General features: G+C 33.8%; 1 protein-coding gene across 1 annotated transcript in view; it reads left to right on the top strand.

Moving 5' to 3' along the window:
* LOC119069868 (neurexin-3a-like) overlaps positions 1 to 20,924 on the top strand; it is a 57,053-nt gene that overhangs the window by 15,857 nt on the left and 20,272 nt on the right. The window contains exons 2-3 of the mRNA XM_037174038.1: positions 2,988 to 3,121; positions 15,821 to 15,965. Coding sequence (XP_037029933.1) covers positions 2,988 to 3,121; positions 15,821 to 15,965 — 279 coding nt within the window. The remainder of the gene's footprint in view (positions 1 to 2,987; positions 3,122 to 15,820; positions 15,966 to 20,924) is intronic.

Below are 20,924 nucleotides of genomic sequence, written 5' to 3'. Positions count from 1 at the left end.
CAGGGAGACACAGCATTCGTATACTTTTATTTATCAGTAATGAATCTGTTTCTTACAGACGGGAAAATTCACCACGAATACAAGAACAAAAAAAAAAAAAATATTTTCCATTTTATTTAAGCGGTTTACCGAAATTTGCGTTTTCAACTAAAAAAGCAAATGTTCCGTCTTTCCATTCCATTGAAAAGTTTTTAACGATATTATTCAAGCAAATTTATTCATACAGTTTACACGACTTAGCCCTGAAAAGTATTCCATTCATTCAAAGTAATTATTTCCCTTTCGGCAAGTGATCACTTTTTAATGGATGGTGTGTATGTGTATGCGTGTTTGTATTTATGTGCTCTGTAATATTCTTATGCATTAAATTATTTAGCTAGGAAATTTCGTAATTTTTTCAATTTTTTTTTTCTGGAAAGGAAAGTCTGAGTAGAGTTGATGCAAGGTTAGATTAAAGTGTAATAATTAAGGAATAATTTTCTTCGATTTTAGTGACGATGTCTAAATTCACATGTACGGTAGTGTAGTGTGTAATTAATTCGATTCAAGATGTTAAATGAATTTCTAGGCTACATGTAAATGCTAAAATTTAATTCTGTAAATTATTTTCGGAGTAGTGTTGTTGCCAGCAAGCTCATAATTTCAACTGCTACGATAAACCTTAGAATAGATATAATTTATTAATTGTATGCTGAAACACGGTAATAGTACAATACTTATAAATGGGGCAAATGATGGAAATGGTAGTTTTTGTGTGAAATTTGCCGATCAAGACTTAGACGAGTCCATCATTTACCCCATTGTCAAGTATTTTATTCAAAAACTTGAAGTAAAGTTAACTTTACCCAAATTTTTTGAATAAAACATTTTAATTTTCGTGCGATTTTAACGTAACTCGGGATAAAAATGAATAGTCTCTTTTTCGTGTGTTTACGGAAACTTTACACCTTTTATCCCTCGTCATGTAAGATCGAGAGGGAACTCACTGACTGAAATAGTGGCAAATCAATTACTAATTCCATTCAATTCCTTCAATTATTCCAGATTATTTCCGTTTTGACGGATTTGCTCTTCAATTCCCATTATTTCCTACAGTTCTAATAATTCCACGAAATTTTATGTTATTATCCAATTCATTGTCTACTCTTAAGAAACAATTTTCTGTTTTTAAAAACTTTCTTTATTTCGATAATTTTCGAAGATTTATTTCAAATGTAAAGAAAATAAAAATCGTCGAATTTACTGCAGTTTCGCAGTTGCATCCGGTAAATAATAGTAATTGAATAAAATACTAGAAATTGATGGAATTAAAAGGAATTGACTGAAAATGAGAGAAATTGAAGTACGGATAAGTATGATGAACGAAAAACCAGCGATTATTATTTACCGGATGCTCCGGCAACTCCTTCAAGGGTGTGTAGTCAATTACCCGAGTCGTTTTCCCTTCGTATAAAATACTATTTCTCCTTGTTCTCCGGTGGGATGAAATAGTAGATTACTTCATTGTTTCGTACTTTTCATTTTGACAAGTGAAACATTTGCAGCTGAGCGATGCATCCACACAAGGCACAATTTCCGTAAGTGTGGAAATGAGTTCATGTCAATGAAGTAATGACTCATTTCCCAAAAAATGCTCATCTGAACTGTCACTTTGTTGTTAGAATTACCTATTTTCTACCTTCTGGCCGAACGGTAACAAGTCTTCGAGACTTTTTAGCCCCGTACGAAGTACAAAGGGGCTTATAGGATTACGATGCCGTGTGTAATTGATGGAATTCGAAGCAGACGGTAAGGGCAAAGTGTTTGCCTATGTTCATAGATGACGAATCTGCAATAAAAATTTTGTCTGTCCGTCTGTCTGTCTGTCACGTCGATATCTTAAGTAAATCAAATCCGATTTCAAAATTTTTTCCCGATAGTCGAAATAGTGAGGCTAAGTTCGAAGATGGGCATATTCGGGTCGGCCCTTCGTGAGTTAGGGCCACCTAAGTGATTTAAGGTCTTTTGGTGATAAGTTTTTTAAAATCGGGTGAGTGGACCGTGAGTTAGGGCCTTAGAAGTGAAATGCTACTAGGGCCCTATGTGTATTTTACATAGAACTCGAGTAAATTTCATTCGTTTTTCGTAATTTTTGTTTGATTTGGAAGGTAATCGAATGCCGAATAGAATGTTGTTGAACAAAAATTAAATTTGGGTAATTGGACTAAGGCCACTACTAGGGCCCTATGTGTATTTTACATATAACTCGAGCAAATTTCATCCGTTTTTCGTAATTTTTGTTTCATTTGGAAGGTAATCAAAGGCCGAATAGAATGTAGTTGAAAAAATTTTAAATTTGGGTCCTCGGACTGAGGCCGATACTAGGCCCTTCAAAAAATAAAATTTTAGGGCGATTTGAAATTTTTGTTTCGTTTGAAAGGAACGTCGTACGGGGCTTCGTAATTGCGCTATGCGCAATTTCTAAGATGTACACATTAAATAATAATTTTACTTTAACTACATTAACCGGCACAATAGGCTTACGGTCAAAGTAGGGTGACAGACGCACTAGGGTCACGTACGCAATAGATATACGGGTTTGTACGGGGCTCAGTCGCAGCAAACGCTCCGACTGTTCTGATGGCTCGTTTTTGTTGAAACATTGTATCACAGAGCAATATTATATTGGGATAGGCTGACGGTTTTTTGATACAAACAACACATATTTTTTTGTGATATTTGTATCCCACATGGTAATTAGTAGGTCAACTAAGTCAGTTAGATCTGTTTGGTAAATAAATTCACTAAAAAATGCACCCAGTTTAGTTAAATGTGGTGAAACAATTCTCAGTGACTTTTCGATTATGTGAATCAAATCATTAAAGAAATAATATTTTGTCAAAAGAAGACGAGCATACTAAATTGGATATTTAATTTTGTAACGATAATCGTTGAGCGAATAATCATTTAAATATTAATTTGGTAAAAAATATTTATTCGTTTTGCAGATTCAGCGTAACGATGAGCATACAACCCTAACAGTGGATGGGGTATTGCAAACCCGAACATCTCGAGGGAAAGAATTCCATTTTGGCAAATTTTCTACAAACTCGGATGTATTTATTGGCGGAATGCCAAATTGGTAAGTGGCCAAAATTTTTTTATTATTATTTTTCTCCCCATAATTTTTATTTTGTATTAGCGATCGACTGTGCGTATAAAATTACGTATAAGCTGCACAATATTAAGAATAGCAGATTAAGATCTTTAAATCTGAAAATTTATTTTACACAAAATAGAATGAATGAAAAATTGTATGGGACACACAAACTGCTTATGTAATTAAAATGAATAAATTTTAGCTTTACTCAGATTATGAATTATTGATGAACGTTACGTGAAAGTAGGTTATAGAGAAATATGGTCAATTAAGGGTAGTCAGTCAATGTGAGACATTAGAGGATTTTGAAGAATGCAGCCAAATTGTTCATTATCTTTTTTCAGTGATGGAGCAGAAAAACAGGGCATGCAAATAATTTACGTAAATGAATGTAAAATAGAAAAGATCTCCGCTTAATGAGGTCACAACTTTTATCAAAAGTTGATGAATATGCAAATCTGTAAAAAAACCTACAGGACAAAAATGACACGAGTCCTTGGGTCATAACTTACAAAATAATTTGGAAATATGATTTGATTCTTCCTAACGTTTGATGTATTATAGATTATAGATTATTGCTCTCAGCGCCAGCTACACCAACGAATTGTCAAGTAACTCCTAACGAGATCATATGCCTTACCAATTAGACCCATGCCCCGTAGTTTTTGCAACAGAATACAGGCTTTTCTGAAATCAATGAAAATACTTGTAACCCTTAGTTCAAGTCACGTCTTAAATTCGTGCACAAATCTAAGCAGCAAGCCAGAGTATTCGATTTCCTCAAGAACCCAAACTGTTTCATATTGAAGAAACCTTCTGAGTCTAATTTGGCATACAATTGCTCGTAAAGAATTCTCTCAACTAGCTTTGACATCGCCGAAAGCATTGAAATTGGTCGGTAATTGCTCATTTCAGTTGTGTCACCCCCCTTCGACAAAACAATGACTTTCGCATACTTCAGCACATCATCATATCTCGACTCAGTGATGCATTCATTGATCAGGAACGTCACACAGTTCAACAGATGATGCTTGTAATGCTTTAAGAAACGGACACTTATACCGTCAAACCCTGCAGCTGCATCCGTTCTAAATTTGTCAATATGAATTGACACTAATGTTGGATTCACCGATTTGAAATGAAAGTCTTTAAGAAATTTAAGAGTCCGCGACCTGCTAGAAGGTTTCGAAGCGCGTCTGGCCGTAGCCGAAGATGATCCTACATTAACAAAATAGCCATTAAACTCGTTGGCAACCGAAAAGGGATCCTGCACACATGAACACACACATGTTCATTACCGCAAGAGAAATTGCATAAAATAATCGTGCTAAAAACTCCAACCAAAGCGGTATACTTTTTTGCTGAGTCATTCCTTGCGCGGTACAAGATCAGTTTTTTTTGCATACAAAGCTCTTTGGGTAATCTACAACAAAGATTTTGGTGAATAATAATCAAAATATACAAAAGTATTCAACGTCCTTTGCGTATGCCTGTGTTGTGTATTATACTTAATAGTCACAGACGAAAATGTTTTATACCCCCCTATGAACCACATCCATAACATACACGTATACATATATTCTCACCCTCAAAAGTCATATATCGTGTAAGATTCAGTTTTCTTTTCGGGGAGCTCTGGAACGGGCAAGCTGTTTGAAAATCTTGTGTGACTGTTTAACGAATTGCGGATTCTGTTATCCGTTTTCTTGCTATTTCGCTTATCTGCCGCAGCACATACAGTGAACGGAGAGGAGCATGTATGAACAATTCTCGTCATATACTACGTGCGGCCATAAAATCAAATGAGTTTGTTGTATTAAATATATTGTTATATTTCCCGTCTTATGGGAAAATAGCCTATAACCATGGTTGGAGGGCTTAATCATATCAATTGGATTTTTTTCTCTGAATATTCACTGGTGAAGTTTATCATGAAAGAAGAGTATGGGTTTTAGTTGATGAATTACGATATAATACATTGCGTATGTATATGCTGAGAACTAGATTCGGTTTGGTTTTGGTATTATAACATCATCGGTGAGATTATTTTTTAAATGACTGATAATAGTAGATTATGTACATGATTTTAACGACTACCTACAATATTTTTCACTTTACAAAAATGTAACTGAAATTTACTTTGGTTTGAATATTCATTCGATTCGAAAAGAATCCAAGGCTATCGATTTTCTTTTAATAAATACACAAAGCCCCTTGCAACATTTGACCTGTATACAAAAATGGAAGCAGTAATTATTTGATTTTTTCTTTAAATTAAAATCAAAAATTATACACTTCGTATATTAATCACGGACATTAGGGCGGTCTATTCTAGTGGTCCAAAAAACCACTTTTATTATGGTGTAGAACAACTTCAATCTATGAAAGGGTGACAGAAAACTAGGTCCCACCTTTTGGGCGGGTCAGGTCCCTTGACTGACACTTTTCTAAATGTATTTTTGACGTATTCATGAAAACTTGTCACATTTAATACATAATATATTTACTCCACGCAAATGACAGTAAAATTTGTTAAATTTTTTTTCTTGGAAACCATCGAGGGTAATGTGGAATCGAGGGTAAGGTGGAATTATTTTTGACCTCTCAATTTTCTTTAAAATTTTCAATTTTCAAGATTTTCAATCAACCTCAAATCATAAATAAAATATGACTCGTGTAGATTACGACCCTCGCTTCGCTCTGGCCGTAAACTTCCCACTCGTATGAGCTGTCTATTATTCTGTTTGATTGCCTTTTTGTTACATCAGAGCAGATGCGAAGCTTGTTTTGTGAATGTGGAACGAGGACTTTTTCACAAAATAAAAAAGTGCGATAGATGTTCTTCTCTTACACTTTTTCGAAAAAAAGAGAAGTTCACCGGTACTTAGTATACCTTCACATGGTGACATGGTAATAAATGAACTTAATTAGTTTTTGGTTCATCGTTAAGAATAACTCATTTTACCAATATTTTCTGTAAATTGGTACCACTCTATAATGGTAAAGGGATTAAAAATATTTGTAAAAAAAGAAAATTGGTAGACCGAGAAAAAATATTCCCTCGATTTCCCATTCACAATACCTTCGATCGTGAATAAAATGTCACGACTCGTGCGAATTACGCAAACTTCACACTCGTAAAATTTTTACAATATTCTCTTTGATTCATTTAATTCCATGAATATAAAAAAAATCTTCAGAAATTAATTGAGATAGTTCATCTTATTTGCCTGCAAAATTTTTTTAATCAAAGTGTGCTAATTTGATAACAGGCATTTCGCTGGCGTAACATCCGTAAGATGTCGTTGTAAAGGGAGTAAAAAACTACTTACTTGATAAATGACAAACAACTATCAAATTTTATCGACGACGAAGAATTATTTTCAGAAATGTACTGGCACGTCAGAGACCGTCAATAATTCATCAATCATCAATTTATATATTTTTAATATCTTTCGAAAATAAACAGCATTAGACACAAAAAAAAATTTTTATAGTCAACTATCAAGTTGTTAGTCAACTATCAAATTTGATAGTCAACTATCAAATTGTTAGTCAACTAACAACTTGATAGTTCACTATCAAATTTGATACTCATTTATCAAGTTGTTGGTCAACTATCAAATTTGATAGTCAACTATGAAGTTGTTAGTCAACTATCAAGTTGGTAGTCAACTATCAAGTTGTTAGTCAACTATCAAGTTGGTAGTCAACTATCAAGTTGTTAGTCAACTATCAAGTTGTTAGTCAACTATCAAATTTGTTAGTCAACTATCAAATTTGATAGTCAACTATCAAGTTGGTAGTCAACTATCAAATTTGTTAGTCAACTATCAAATTTGATAGTCAACTATCAAGTTGGTAGTCAACTATCAAATTTGTTAGTCAACTATCAAATTTGTTAGTCAACTATCAAATTTGTTAGTCAACTATCAAATTTGTTAGTCAACTATCAAATTTGTTAGTCAACTATCAAATTTGATAGTGAACTATCAAGTTGTTAGGAAGAGATGTTTACACGTTAGAAGATAGGCATTCGATTCTAGAATTCACCAACTCATGCTGGGAATCTCTCATTCAATTAAACTAAACTAAACTATTTTGCTACCTGCAATTTTCCGTCCGAAAAGTGTTTTTTCGGGATCCATGGACCACTCCTAATGGACATTCAATCGTTACAGTCACATACGTGTACATTAGGGGTGGTCGATTTTTTGGGATCGGAAATGGACCCCTGCAGAAAAAATTCTAGTGGCCCATAGGCTTGATAAACTTGATGACTCACAAAAACTCGGCCAGCAAACTTTTTCATTTTTTTTCTTTTTTATATGTTAGAGTGGACCTCATAGAAAGATAAAATGATGTTTTAAGGTTGAAAAAAAAGTACAACCTGGTCGTGGTGGTTTTTAGAATGGGAAAAAATCGGCTACTCGAAAATTTTCAAATTTTGATTTTTCGCAACCCGGAGATGATGAAGAAAAAAGTTTGTATGTGGCTTTTTGGTACCTATGGGCCACTAGAATTTTTTCTAGAGGGGTCCATTTCCGATCCCACAAAATCGACCACACCTAGTGTACATTTATTGAACTGAACCCTTTAATTTTTGTATGTTTCATTATTAACGAAATGATATACGTGTTGTCTACTGGAAATTTTCCAATCCGAATCTCGTGCTGTATGCACTGTAGTACACTCACACTGCAATGACCTCATCAAAAGCTATAGGAATGAATATTTAATAACGTAAAACTTCATTTCATAGTAATTTCTGTTGAATTTCATGTTCTCGCTATATCGATCAATATAACCTATTGATTATATCCGTGCAAAAGTATCTCTTCATACACGCGTTGGCTACGAATACGAACGACAGAAACAAAAACACAGTTTCAATGTGTAACAACTTACCTAATTATTTGTTTTTCTTTTGTAAACACGTGTCCAAAATTACATGACTGCAGCCGCCGTTTATCAAGATATTAATCGAAAATACACGAGCACGCACAGATACGTAGCCAGAGCACTTTACAAGCACGGGAGCCACCGTTTTGGCCCATTGTGCTTGCTGAAGGTTGGTCTGGCCATAGATCCTTACAAATGGAAGGAAGTTATGAAGACCTACATCCAGCAGTGGATAGACACTGGTTCAGAAGAAGAATATGAGAGAAATTTCAGACACTGTACTAGAGGAGTCTTCGAAAAAGAGCATTTACTTTAATGCGTAGCTTCGTTCGCTTTTTTCATTAATTGTTCTTGGATACATTTAGGCCCTCATTGGTAAAGTTGTGGATTGTGGATAATATGTAAATGAACCTCTGGCAAAATTGGTAAAGAGAAATAAATGAAATTACATTTTGAAGAGGTACGCAAACTTCGGAAATTCTTTAAATTCTAGTTAAGGCCTGCCATCGCACGCCTCCAGCGTAGCTACAGCCCTGACCACCAATGCGAACGACAACCACCATTATACAATTTTAATATCCGCAACGTGCCCGCGCACATTTACTAATCATTCCGAATCAGGTTCAATTATACCCGTTTTGGCCATTAGTGTATACCGCTATTAAAACTGTATCCACTTCATTATCATGTCTATTAACAAAAGTAAAAAAAAAGAAATGCAAAGGAAAAAGAAATAAATTATGTAATATTAAGAGCTCTTAATTCACATTCACGTGTATAAAATATGAAACGAAAACTCCCACATAAAACTACATGTGCAAAATTCCGTTCGGACACGCTCTTCCTCAAACAATTTCTCAACAAATATACAGAAAATTATACAAAACCACTTTCCGTTTTCCTGATCATTGCATGGCAAATGAAAAGCAAACGAAAACGCACAATCGTCCATCGTTTCTATATAATACAATACCTACGCTACACATTTATTTATACATGCCTGCCTCTATATATTTTACCACCGCAAAGAGTTCTATAACCGCAATACACAACAATGTAACTATAAAAATGTGTCGACCATCAAAATAGCGACACATTCATTATTTCGAAAAGAAAAATGAAAAAAAATCGGGTTACGCGAGGGAGCTGCAGGAAACAGGTTTTGGTGGAAATCAAGCTGCATGTGTGTGTTTGGGTGAATCGCAAAAGCAGTACCCTCGTAAATCCATCGAATAAATCAAACAAAATATGTTTGCTATTTTTAGGGTGAATATGCTTGCTGGAAGTTTGTTGCATAGTCCAGCTCCTTGTTAAAATCATTTTTTGATCTTTGTCGGTGGCAAACCTTTATTTTTTACCAGCTTTTCGTTGACGAGGGTCACAATAAATGACCTAAACAAGAGGTCTAGACTATGTCATAAACTTCCGTCAAGCATATACCGACATCATACGCTCTGAAGAATAGAAAGTCTTTGTTGGATTTTCGTGAATAAGAGAACCAACTGCATTTGAGAAACATCCTAATGTGGGTGAACGAAAGAATGCTGGGTTTGATTCACGGTGCGGTTGAACAAAACTTAAATAGAGTCGCGACACCACCTCTGATTTTTTCATGTTCTGGTTGAGGGACTCGAGTACTACACGCAACTGTATTCAGTTTGCGGGTCTGTCCAGCCGTTTCGGAGAACCGGCACACGTGGCCGTGCGGGACCCACGAGTCAATTTAAATACAGATTGTTATAGCAACGGATAGAGGGACTAATTGTAAGTCAATTCGTGTCAAAATTGCTTCTCTCAACAACCTGGCCACGGAGCAACAGCCAGCTCGAAATTTCGTTATTTTTGAATGGTGATATGTCTAAGACGAAAAAAGTTTGAAACACTTTTTTATAGGGGTTGATAAAGAGGATTCCATGCTCTATTAAACGCCGAGAATGGATTTTACAAAATTTGTCTGAATTGTACACTATTTGAAGAAGTTTATTTTCACCATCCTCGAAGAAACTTCAACCCATCTGCAATACACAGCTAGACCCTTCTTGTATCAAAACATTAATGCCTGATCAGCCTGTAGTCTTACATTTACAACGATACCAAACGTTTCGTTTGCAGAAAGGTCACTCTACGACGATATTTTCAATTTATCATCCATCTTCAAGTGCCCGGATGAATGGTATTGTTATCCATTCTTCAAAAATAAGTGGTTTAAGTTATTTGAGGCATTTTTTACAATGATTACGTGCATCTGGAGTCGGTTAAAGCTGATTTCGCTGCATGTTAGAGGAAATTTAAATATGTTTCCCGCATCACGTACTGTAATGCAAATGGAACAACATTACCATTTACCCCTATTTGACACGTGTAATTTATAAATTTTCACCGATGAGCTTTCTGAAAATTGCGAAAGAAATCTAAATAATGTAAACGCAAATAAATAAATGGAAGTTTTATAGGAGTCTAGCTCTAGCGTTTTGTGAAGTAGTTACATTATCATTATTACTGTGAATGTGAGTATGTATCATAAATTGTATTTTATCGTTAAAAGTTTGGAAACTGAACGTGCAACGATAATAGCACAGAAAAAAAAAACTTTTTTGAACCACGTTTAAAAATTACTTAACTTTCACCTTAGTTTTAAAATATCATTTTTAAGAAAATTCGGAAAAACTGCTGGAAAAAAGGAAAATTTGGGATATTTTTTGCGCCAAAAAAAAACTTTGAACCTTTAGCTTTCGTTTGAGCCCAATATCACCTGTGTAGCTTCGATTGCCGCTACACAGAAATTCATCAAACTTACCTCTGCATCTAAAACTTCAACCGGATGTAGATGGCGCTAGAGGTCACTTTTTCAAAGTCTCCTAATCGTTTTGGAATCTCCAAATGCATATTTATCAATGGTAAAAAATTCACGCTTTAATACCAAAATGCAGCTAGTGAGCCCTACTATTAAGAGCAATCATTACTTGTCAAATGTGTAGCCTACAAAAAAGGCACAGAAATGTTGTATTTTTGATGATAATTTTTCCATGTTTTTGTAAAAAAACAAAAACATCGTTTGGTGTTAGATTTTAATATAAAATAGAACGGTTTGGGATAATGTAACCTAAGTTTGAGAAAACTCAATAGTTTACGAAAATTGACACAAATTTTGAGTTTGAGTTTTCTCGTAGGCTACATCACCACAAACCTTTCTATTTTTTATTCAAAGCAAACACATTTCACACACTCGAGATTCCTCGATACCCACAGACCCACAAAATGGCTTCCAAACAAGTGAAAAGCTCTCAGCAGAGGTCCCTATGAACAACGTGATGCAATTACTCTGCTAGGTAATAAATTTGTTTTAGCCTGAAAAATATTTTTATTTTTTCTTAATTTAAAAATGAGGCTGCTACGTAGTTTTCAAGAAGTAATAAATGTATTATCGAATCCACAGAGCATTTAAACGTCTCAACGGAATTATACATAAAAGAACTTACGTAAACATGAATATATGTAGTAACAAGAAGTAAAAATTACAACCGAAATGTTCTTTGTGTGTCCTTGCCTTCTATCATGCCAAAGCATATCAGAATCAACCCAAAATACATAATATATATAAATAAAACTCCAAGCATATATAATAACAATATCATTATGAAATATATGTGCACAGAATGGAGGATTGCGGTTCTTCGGTTGGAAGTTTTTTTTTTTTGAGGGAATGATAGAAAAGTTCCGTACTGTGTGTGACTGTATGTTTTTACATGAATGGTGCAAAAGAAGGAGTCGCAAAGAATTTTTTCTCAAAACAAAACAAATTGCGCGATCGATATCAATAATGGTTTTGAACTCTTTTTTATGCGGAGGATACTGGTGATGTGGTTTGCCTTGAGTATGTGGGTGGTAGAAAATGTTTTATCAAGGCTGATGTGTATTTTGCTTTTGTATAAAACGATTCTATTGAGCGTTTACAAGCTTATAAAAAAATACGTGTACTTTTTTCATGGTGATATTCGATGGATTCGATTTAGTAAATCCAACACAAAATTTTTTTTGCTCTTTTCACGCACAGTTTTTCAAATACTCAAAATACTCATGCAAAAATCCTTCCATTCATTCGATTTTTGTTTACAAACAGATTTGATTTCATCCGTGCGAGAAAGTTTACATATTGGATTTTGTATTCTTTAATTCTTTATATATTTGCGCACGTGCAGTTCCCTGCGTTAATCGACTCCATTTGCTAATCGTTGGTGAAAAATTGATTTGCGATGCAAGTAGATGATATTTTGTAGACTTCTTTCACACGATCTGTGCACTGAAGGCAGCGATTTATGCCATCGAAAAGGGAAACGAAAGTTAATTTATGCACAGGGATTTCATCTACTGCATTGCATGGAAATTCAGTTGAAATGTGCTACACTTATGTTATAAATAAAAACCAGTTCAGTTCAGGTTTAGCCTACAAAAAAAATGTATACAACGTTTCACTTAGACCTGAAACCTGCCCTGCCGTGTTTAGCCGAAACAATGTAAAGCATTTGTGTTTTCATTTTTAAGAAGCTTTTGACAGCTTTAAGCTTCTTTTGCAATGCATCATTTGTGTCTTGCTTTTTGAGGAGCTTTCAAGAGCTTTAAGCTCTTTTATATTCCACTGATCCAAAATCCAAAAGAAGCTTAGAGATTTCGAAAGCTCTCCAAAAGCACACAACCATGCGACATAGTGTTTTGTTGTAATGAGCCAGCTCTTACTGTATTACCATAAGTTAATAAAATTAGTAAAAACGGACGAAATCTACCGAAAATTTAATGCAAAATTTCGGTAAATTTTGGTAAGTTTCGATAATTTTCTGTACTTTCAGTAAATAAAATTCTCAATAATAGACCCTGTGTAGTACTATCAGGGTCAGCTTTCCGATGAATTCAGGTAACTTGACTTCAGGTCAACCACTTTCCGAGCTTTATAATATATTATGTGAATCTGAAGTGATCTTTGCTGCCGAACACTTGCTAATTAAAACAAGGCTTATTTAACCCACGCAACGAAGCACTTATCAGTCTTTTAGAAAGAAAAGGTTTCCATTGCTGTAGCAACTAAATTTTATGTGCAGAATATCAATAACAGATTTCTGGGCATCAAATATATTCGTTCTGGGTAGGGTGTGGTTTAAAATTGCCAAGAACATAATAATATAATACAACATTGCTATAGGTCAATCCTTGTACATTACATTCTAGATCCACCATATTTAAACACAATGTAATACGATAGATATAGACGTTATTATGATGAGGAGATATATATTGGAAAGTGTCCCATTTGATTTTCATAAACCTATTTAGCTGATAGACGACATGTATACGTGTAGTCGTTCAAATTATGATCTAATAACCGTTGAAGTGTGTTCCAGACGAAGTGCATACACACACATAATGTGTGAACGATGTTTGAACAACATTATGCTCTTGAATATATTATAGATTGATCAATATTCGGGGATGAAGTAAGGTATACACACAGCCACCAACATTTATTTTCATAAAGTTATTAACAAATCAAATGAAAATCTAACTCAATTAAGTTACCAGTGAGCATGACGTTAAATCAATTTTTATTGGGATATTTCTTCAATGATGCAAACCTATCAAGATAGAAAATGTTTTATGTAACCGAATATGATGTGTGCTGTGCACGGGTGTACCACTTTACCATAAAAATTGTCGTAAAATACCATCGATGTTAGGCAATTGCCGAAGACAATTAAAAGTTACTATAACAGAAAATCGTTGTTGCCGAAAACTATAACATTAACGAACTACATGAAAAAGGCAGCAGATTTTGGTTTTGATTTTGTCAAGTTGAATTTCAGTGTAGAACCTGGCTGTAAATTACCATTTGATCGATTACCAGCTGGTCCACGGGATAATTACTCGTTAAGCGCATCTACTTCTTTAATTAAATTAATTAAAATCGGATTGTTATTGTAAAAAAAACCCTGGAACGAACCGAACAATTCGTATGATCTGGAATTTCCAATTGTATCACAGAAATCGGTTAAATTTGCATTCAAAATGTTTGTCGATTTATTTGACTGGGTTTGCGTTGGGTAATCAAAATTCCAGATCATAAGAATTGTTCGGCTCGTTCCAAGGTTTTTTTTACAATAACAATCAGATTTTAATTAAATTAATTGGAGAACTAGACGCAAATGCGACTTTAATTCGCCACCCACCGGTTCAAAAAATATTTCGGTACATGTTGTGGTATTGCACGTATTGCACACATTCAGAAAATTAAAAAACGATTCGATGTTTTTGAACGACATTCAACAGGGCTGGTACAAAAATCAAAAATGTTCTAAGCGGCGACAATAAAAATTGTTCTAAGTTACACCCCTGGTGGTGCTGTGTATAGATTATATATAAACGATGGCCCCCACTCAATTGGGAAAGGGGAACACAAGCTTGTACGTTTTCGTGAGATATAGATTTTAACTAAATTCGACATATTATTATTGGAACTTGTGTGATTGCGCTCTCTTCAGCTTCTTATACTATACCGTCTGACTGACACAATCTCGAAACGTATAAATTTTTAATGAACTTGAAGCAGTTGAATAAACTCTGTGAGATTGCAAAGAAATATTTACAATGAGAATTTCGCACGTAACTACGTCGAGGTAATTTCATAATTTTTTCAAACTGAAAAAAGGAACAAACAACGAAAAATGAAATGCGAAATGTACATGTGCTTTACCGCGACTGTGAGATGAAACGAGAGTGTGAGAATTTGGAATTAAATATTCCTAAAAACGACTGAAAGTTTTTCTTTTTTTTCATATCACCTACAACTGTGCGTGCATATTAGAGTAACGTGTGTACACAGAATGAATATTTGTAAATGTGAAATGGTTAAACGTTGACACGACAAACCGGGGCTGTCTATCACTGATGCAATGAAATAGAATGTTTTGAACACACACACACAAAACAACGCATGATGAAAGCCCTAACTTTTAATCTATATTTAGAGTAAAAGTTTAATGTTGTGTTGATAAAACAAAAAGAAAATATTGGACGTATTAATGGACATTAGGGCACACAATAAAACATGCGTACCATTAATCCTGACAATAAAAACTAAATCGATAGCCGAATAGCGTGACTATAATAAAAAAAATTATCTTCTTTGAAGCGAATAATCATTTTTTTTAGATACCTATTGGAGTAATCACATCATTTGATGGAAAAAGTCGTCTGTCGCACCATCCTTAGAAATTTATTTTTGAATAAAGCTCATCGCGAAAGTTACTGGTCCAAAAAAAAATCTAGTGGTCATAAGAAACCGAAAACCCGCTTTTCAGACTATGGTCTGGAACAACTTCTGGCGACGAAATTTTTTTTTTAATTTTTAATAATTTTTTAAGTACTACGTTGAACCATTCTCATCTTCACCAAAAAACAAAAAATCTTTACATTTCGTCCCGTTTATGGTTATTACTATTCTATACAGTCCACGCTATCATAAAAAATTTGAATTTGGTATGTGATGGTCGATATTCATAGCAAATTGGAAACTTCAATATTTCAAAAATATAGTCAAAAACCGGGAGAAATTTTGTTGGGACGGCTCATTTTATAGGTTTTTTGATAGGGAATGCTTGTTCCAGGCGTTAGTCTTAGTTCGGAGTCTTTGGAACACTAAAACTTTACAAATTACTGCACTGAACTGACAATTTTTAAATGTCATGCATTTCTCCGACGTACCCATTCAACATTTTGTTTGTTTCATTTCAGGTACAATTCCAAACTAACGTTACTAGCGCTACCAAGTGTGATATACGAGCCCCGTTTTCGTGGTTCAATTAGAAATTTAGTTTATTCAGATCAGCCTAGCGTTCCTCCAAGAAGGCAAGAAATGCGTCAACCTAGAGACATGAAGGTAAGTTAAACAATTGTGATTGTTGCTGAATTTGTACGAAATTGGGAATATTTTTATTTTTTATAAAATACACAAATCACGAATTTCAACTGGTTATTGGCAATGTTCCCGCCATAAATCTTTTTCATAAAGTTATATACTTTCTCACAATAATCTAAAGAAAAGTGTAATCCTGCCAAAAAGAAACATTTACCTTTAAATTTATACCCAAGCAAGCAGACATATCTAATCTACACACACACACATCCACTCCACATCAATGTATATAACATAACATAACCACCACAGTTTTTATGGTGACTAGATTTTCATCGTAGCCTATGTTAACAAAATCTATACCGGAAAAAGCGAAAAACGATTGCGTGACTTTTGTCTTCAATACAATAACAAATGTCTAAATGAATAAAATTCAACAGAGAATCTTAGAGGCTTCAATGTATATAATAACGGTAAATGGTTATGTATTTTGTGTGGTGTGAATAGAAACATGTTTGTGTGCATATATATATGTGTAATATCGAACAGTGGTGGAAAAAGTAAATGAAAAGCTTGAAGGGAAATTGCTCAGAAATTAAGTATGTGTAAGATGGTGGACTGTCTAAGTTTATCATTACAGTGAGAATTGATTGATTGAAATGCGAACCGAAATATTTTCATAGAATCATTTCGGTGCTCTCGAATTAATCTTTTATTTTGACAGAAAATGTAAACGACCTATGCGAAATCGTCTCGAATTTAATGGACCCTATGATCTCACTTGGGAAAATTATAATTTATCAAGCGAATTCATAAATAAAAATAGAATTTTTTTTGTACATTACGAACTGTTTCCAATTTAAAATTTCACAAGTTACGCTCATAGTCACATCTGTTTCTAATGTCCGTGTCGCATTCATCCGCACTTTTGTGTTACATACACTAAATATCCTCAAAATCACAAACAGCAATACACTCTGAACGGTTAATAATGGACACGCTACTATCCTCGGTTAATAAACAGTTCTAATTCGTTTTAACACAATTGTGGTCCGCAATTGCAATTGTTCGAAAAGTGAACTGACTGTTCGAACTGGAACACTCCATAAAAGGGAGATTTACCAGAGTGAAGTTATATCTTATGAAAATATATCAGAAAAAAAGTACTGAAAAAATTGTGGTGCCTCTACAGGCCAACCGAGGTTTCCTGTAAGTTGTAGGCATGGGCGATAATGAAAATGATTATCGATAATTATCGATTATCGATAATCGATAATTATCGACTTTTTTTATCGAAAATTATCAAAAAAAATATCGATAATCGATAATTATTGATATTTTGATAATTATCAAGATATCGATAATTCGATATATCGATATTTCGGTCCGAAAATCCGATATTTATCGATATATTCCGATATATCGGTATATTATCATGAATTTTCAGATAAATATCAAAATATCGATATTTTGATAATTATCGAATTTCGATATTTTGATAATTATCGATAATTATTAAATTATCGATAACGATATGATTAATCGATTATCGATAATTTCTTTCGATTGATATTATCGATAATTTTGAACGCCTCCCATCCCTAGTAAGTTGACGTAAAAATTGATAATTATAGGTAACTTTTCCATCCATTGGGACCTATTTTTGGTAATTTAATTCCGTAAAATTCTTAAAATTCCTAAAAATTCATTTAACACATGTCAAACTCTGCTCTCATTGTTATATTGTCTTGTTTGTCAAATTTAATATTATTGACATTGGCTTCGCATCGTTTCGAAAAACGTCATACGAAAACTGGACTTTTTAACTTTTCATCCCTAGTTATCAAGATATTTTTTTTCGAATTTTCCTAGACGAAAAACGAAGAAAAATTTCCGAAAATATGGGAAAATAGCATATTATTAACATAACATGACAGATAACAAGTTGAAAAATCTAGATTTATATTTTACCTTTTTATTCAAAAACATGAAGTAAAGTTAAAATTACTTCACGGAGCCAAAGCTTTACCTCAAGTTTGTGAATAAATAATCACACAAGAAGTACCATTTTAATCATTTGCCTCATTAGTAAGTAATGTACTATTTATTATCCCGGGTTTTTCACACACTAACTGTAACATAAGAAATCCATTACAACCCTAGGGCTGTAAAACATTTGAAAATTCATTATATCAATGTGTGAGCTGAACTATAGTTGATGCAAAAAGTCAAAGACTTTTGGAGACTTTCAAATTATTTGCGATTTGTTTCATACATAAATATAGATCCAAGAGCGAACGCGCCTAAAAAAATTTAATAAAATTCCATTCGATGCGAAAACTTTAAGAAAAAAAAATGTTTTCATGAAAATCATACGGAAAGTGTCAAGAGTTTTCACATATTTTTCTAATGTTAAACATTATTACATATTCCAATAACGTGTAAACGAGGACTTTTGATAGCATACTTTTCTTTTCCAATAACACCGCATGAATCTGTAAAATGAATAGCGAAAAAACTGCGGAAAAATGAGGCAAAAGGAAATTTCGAAAATTTATTATGCATAATATTTCTGTCGCAAGAAATAAATGCCGAATTTAACTTCGTTTCCCCAGTTTCTCTATAAAAAAAAGGAAATGTGAAATGATGATGTGTACATAGTTTCAGTACCCATAACGATTTTGGCATGAATACGTAGAACAAGAACAATAAACGTACGTACAAGATTTAAATTTCGTTAAAAATACCGCTTGCATTGAATTGCATTAAATTGGAAAACTACAAAACAGACTGATGAATATATAATCTTAATTATTATTTTAACTGCAATCTACTTTCGTTTGGATATAAGTTGTATAACTGTCTTTCAATATTATTCGATTTTGTTGAATTGCCAGCGGTCTTTTTATTGTTTGTTTTTAAACAAAATACTTCTTCGTAAACTGTAGGTTATAGATTTTCACCATCATGTAGAAATTGAAGGTACCATACCATACCATACTATAGTATTGTCCAACTAGAAATACCCGTGTACGTAACGAAATAACATTCAACACTACCAAATATTGCTAAGAAGAAATCGCCCAAAGCAGTGCGAATTCGAAACTAGTGTTGTGTTGTCCATGAAAAAGTTAATCGGACTTTTTTTCCAAATATTATTAAACTCCGAGTGACTGGAAAAGTGTTGTTCAGTTCAAATAGTAAACAGATCTAATTAGTTTATTAAATTTTTGTAGATAAATTATGTCTTAACGATGTAGAGGATGGACATGGTAATCGGAAGATAAGACCTCAGATAAACAATAACTACACCCTACCCTTCTGGAAAGCGAAAGAAAATTGTTAGAACTTCTGCCACCCAAGCAACGGAATCATGCAGACTTTGTATAACCACATCATAACCAGTAGTGCACCAAATTTTGGTCTCGTCTTTCTTCAATAGATTTGGTTAGATCTTAACGAATTTATATTCACTCACACGATGATGGGACCAATACTCTCTCTAGCCAACAAACTCTCTGTGCCAAATTCACTCCCTATTTCTTTGTATACTACAAACACTATTCCACATTTTGAATGACTATACGCTGTAATTTACATTAAAATTCCAAAGTATACTTGACACTTTCACTACTTTAACGAAAGTAGTTTGTTTGCTAGAGAGGGTATTGATAGGACATATTGGTTTTTTATATAACAGTCATTTCCACTGATTGATCGCGGATTTTTTTAAGTTTATTATTTTTTCAAAATGGGGAAATGTTTTATCTATCTGCTCTCGGGAACATGGTATGAGAGGTAGACACCTTTTCACTGCTACAAACTGTTAAATGTGATTTGCTGCTAACATGTATGAAGCATTTTATTGGGGAACGAGGAACAAAATAGCTTACAATGTAATCGAGCAAAAAAACGTCATTCCATGAGATCGATTATGTCTTTCGTCTGCGCGGCAAGAGACGCACAATTGCGCCCTTAACATATTTAGAGTGTGTTTATTGACTTTATCACTGAAGTATTTGTTTGTAAGTTTTTTTTTCTATTTATTTGTCTTTATCTGAGAACAATCATACTGTGCTTTACGACACGTTCATTTGATTTTCGTCGTTGTAGAATCGGTTGTTATGTAAATGGAATTAGAATGTAAAAGAAAAGTATAACGAAGTGTTCGCATAAAGGTTTTCCTTTTCAACATTCAATAGTTACTTGTTTGCAGAGGGAAAAAAATAGGAAATTCCAACAGGAGCTAAGTTTAGCGGCCACAACAGAGCGACGGTCACGAATCGATCGAGTTGGCATTTCCTGCTTTTTTCCAGAGGTGAAAACAAAGTCTTTCATATGTGCGAGGTGTCATTAACCGTTTTTATCTGCGAAACAAAAACTTTGTTACACCATTTTTCAAAACAAAGACAAAGGTTACATTGATGCAACCACACAAGGCAAAATACAAAGTTCCAAACAATTACGTAAGTTTTTTTACTCACTAAGTTCCCGGGAAATGAGTTTTAACGCTCGTGCCAATAACGAATTTCGCGGGACTAAGTGAGTAATTCTTTATTTCCATATCTATCAAAAGAGGCGACAAAATAGATATTTTCTCCTCCGAACTGTCATCAGACAAAGTGTAAGCAAAACATCATTTTCTCACGGACTTTTGAGTGGAGAAAATCAGGCTAATCGCACCGCACATATGAAAAGCACTTTCAAAAATCACTTAGAACTTTAATATAATCTGCACATCGTTTGATTAAAAAAAGTTGCACTTTTTATTCAATGAAAATGTGACCACAAAACCATCTTTTCGCATTCCTTCACATCAATATTGTACAGTGAAGGAAACAGTACAAGGCGTTGCTTCAAACACCATGTTTTTATACCAGTAGCAACAAAAAAGGCTGAAATGTTTTATAAAGATCACTTTTTGTGTTTTCTTTGTCAATGGACTGGACACATAAAATATTTCATTAAAAATACAAAATCGTA

The sequence above is a fragment of the Bradysia coprophila genome, assembly GCF_014529535.1.
Source record: "Bradysia coprophila strain Holo2 chromosome X unlocalized genomic scaffold, BU_Bcop_v1 contig_399, whole genome shotgun sequence".
NCBI classification, from domain to species: Eukaryota; Metazoa; Arthropoda; class Insecta; order Diptera; family Sciaridae; genus Bradysia; species Bradysia coprophila.
Note: the sequence above shows the minus strand (reverse complement) of the source record. Positions and strands in the feature narration are given on the sequence as shown.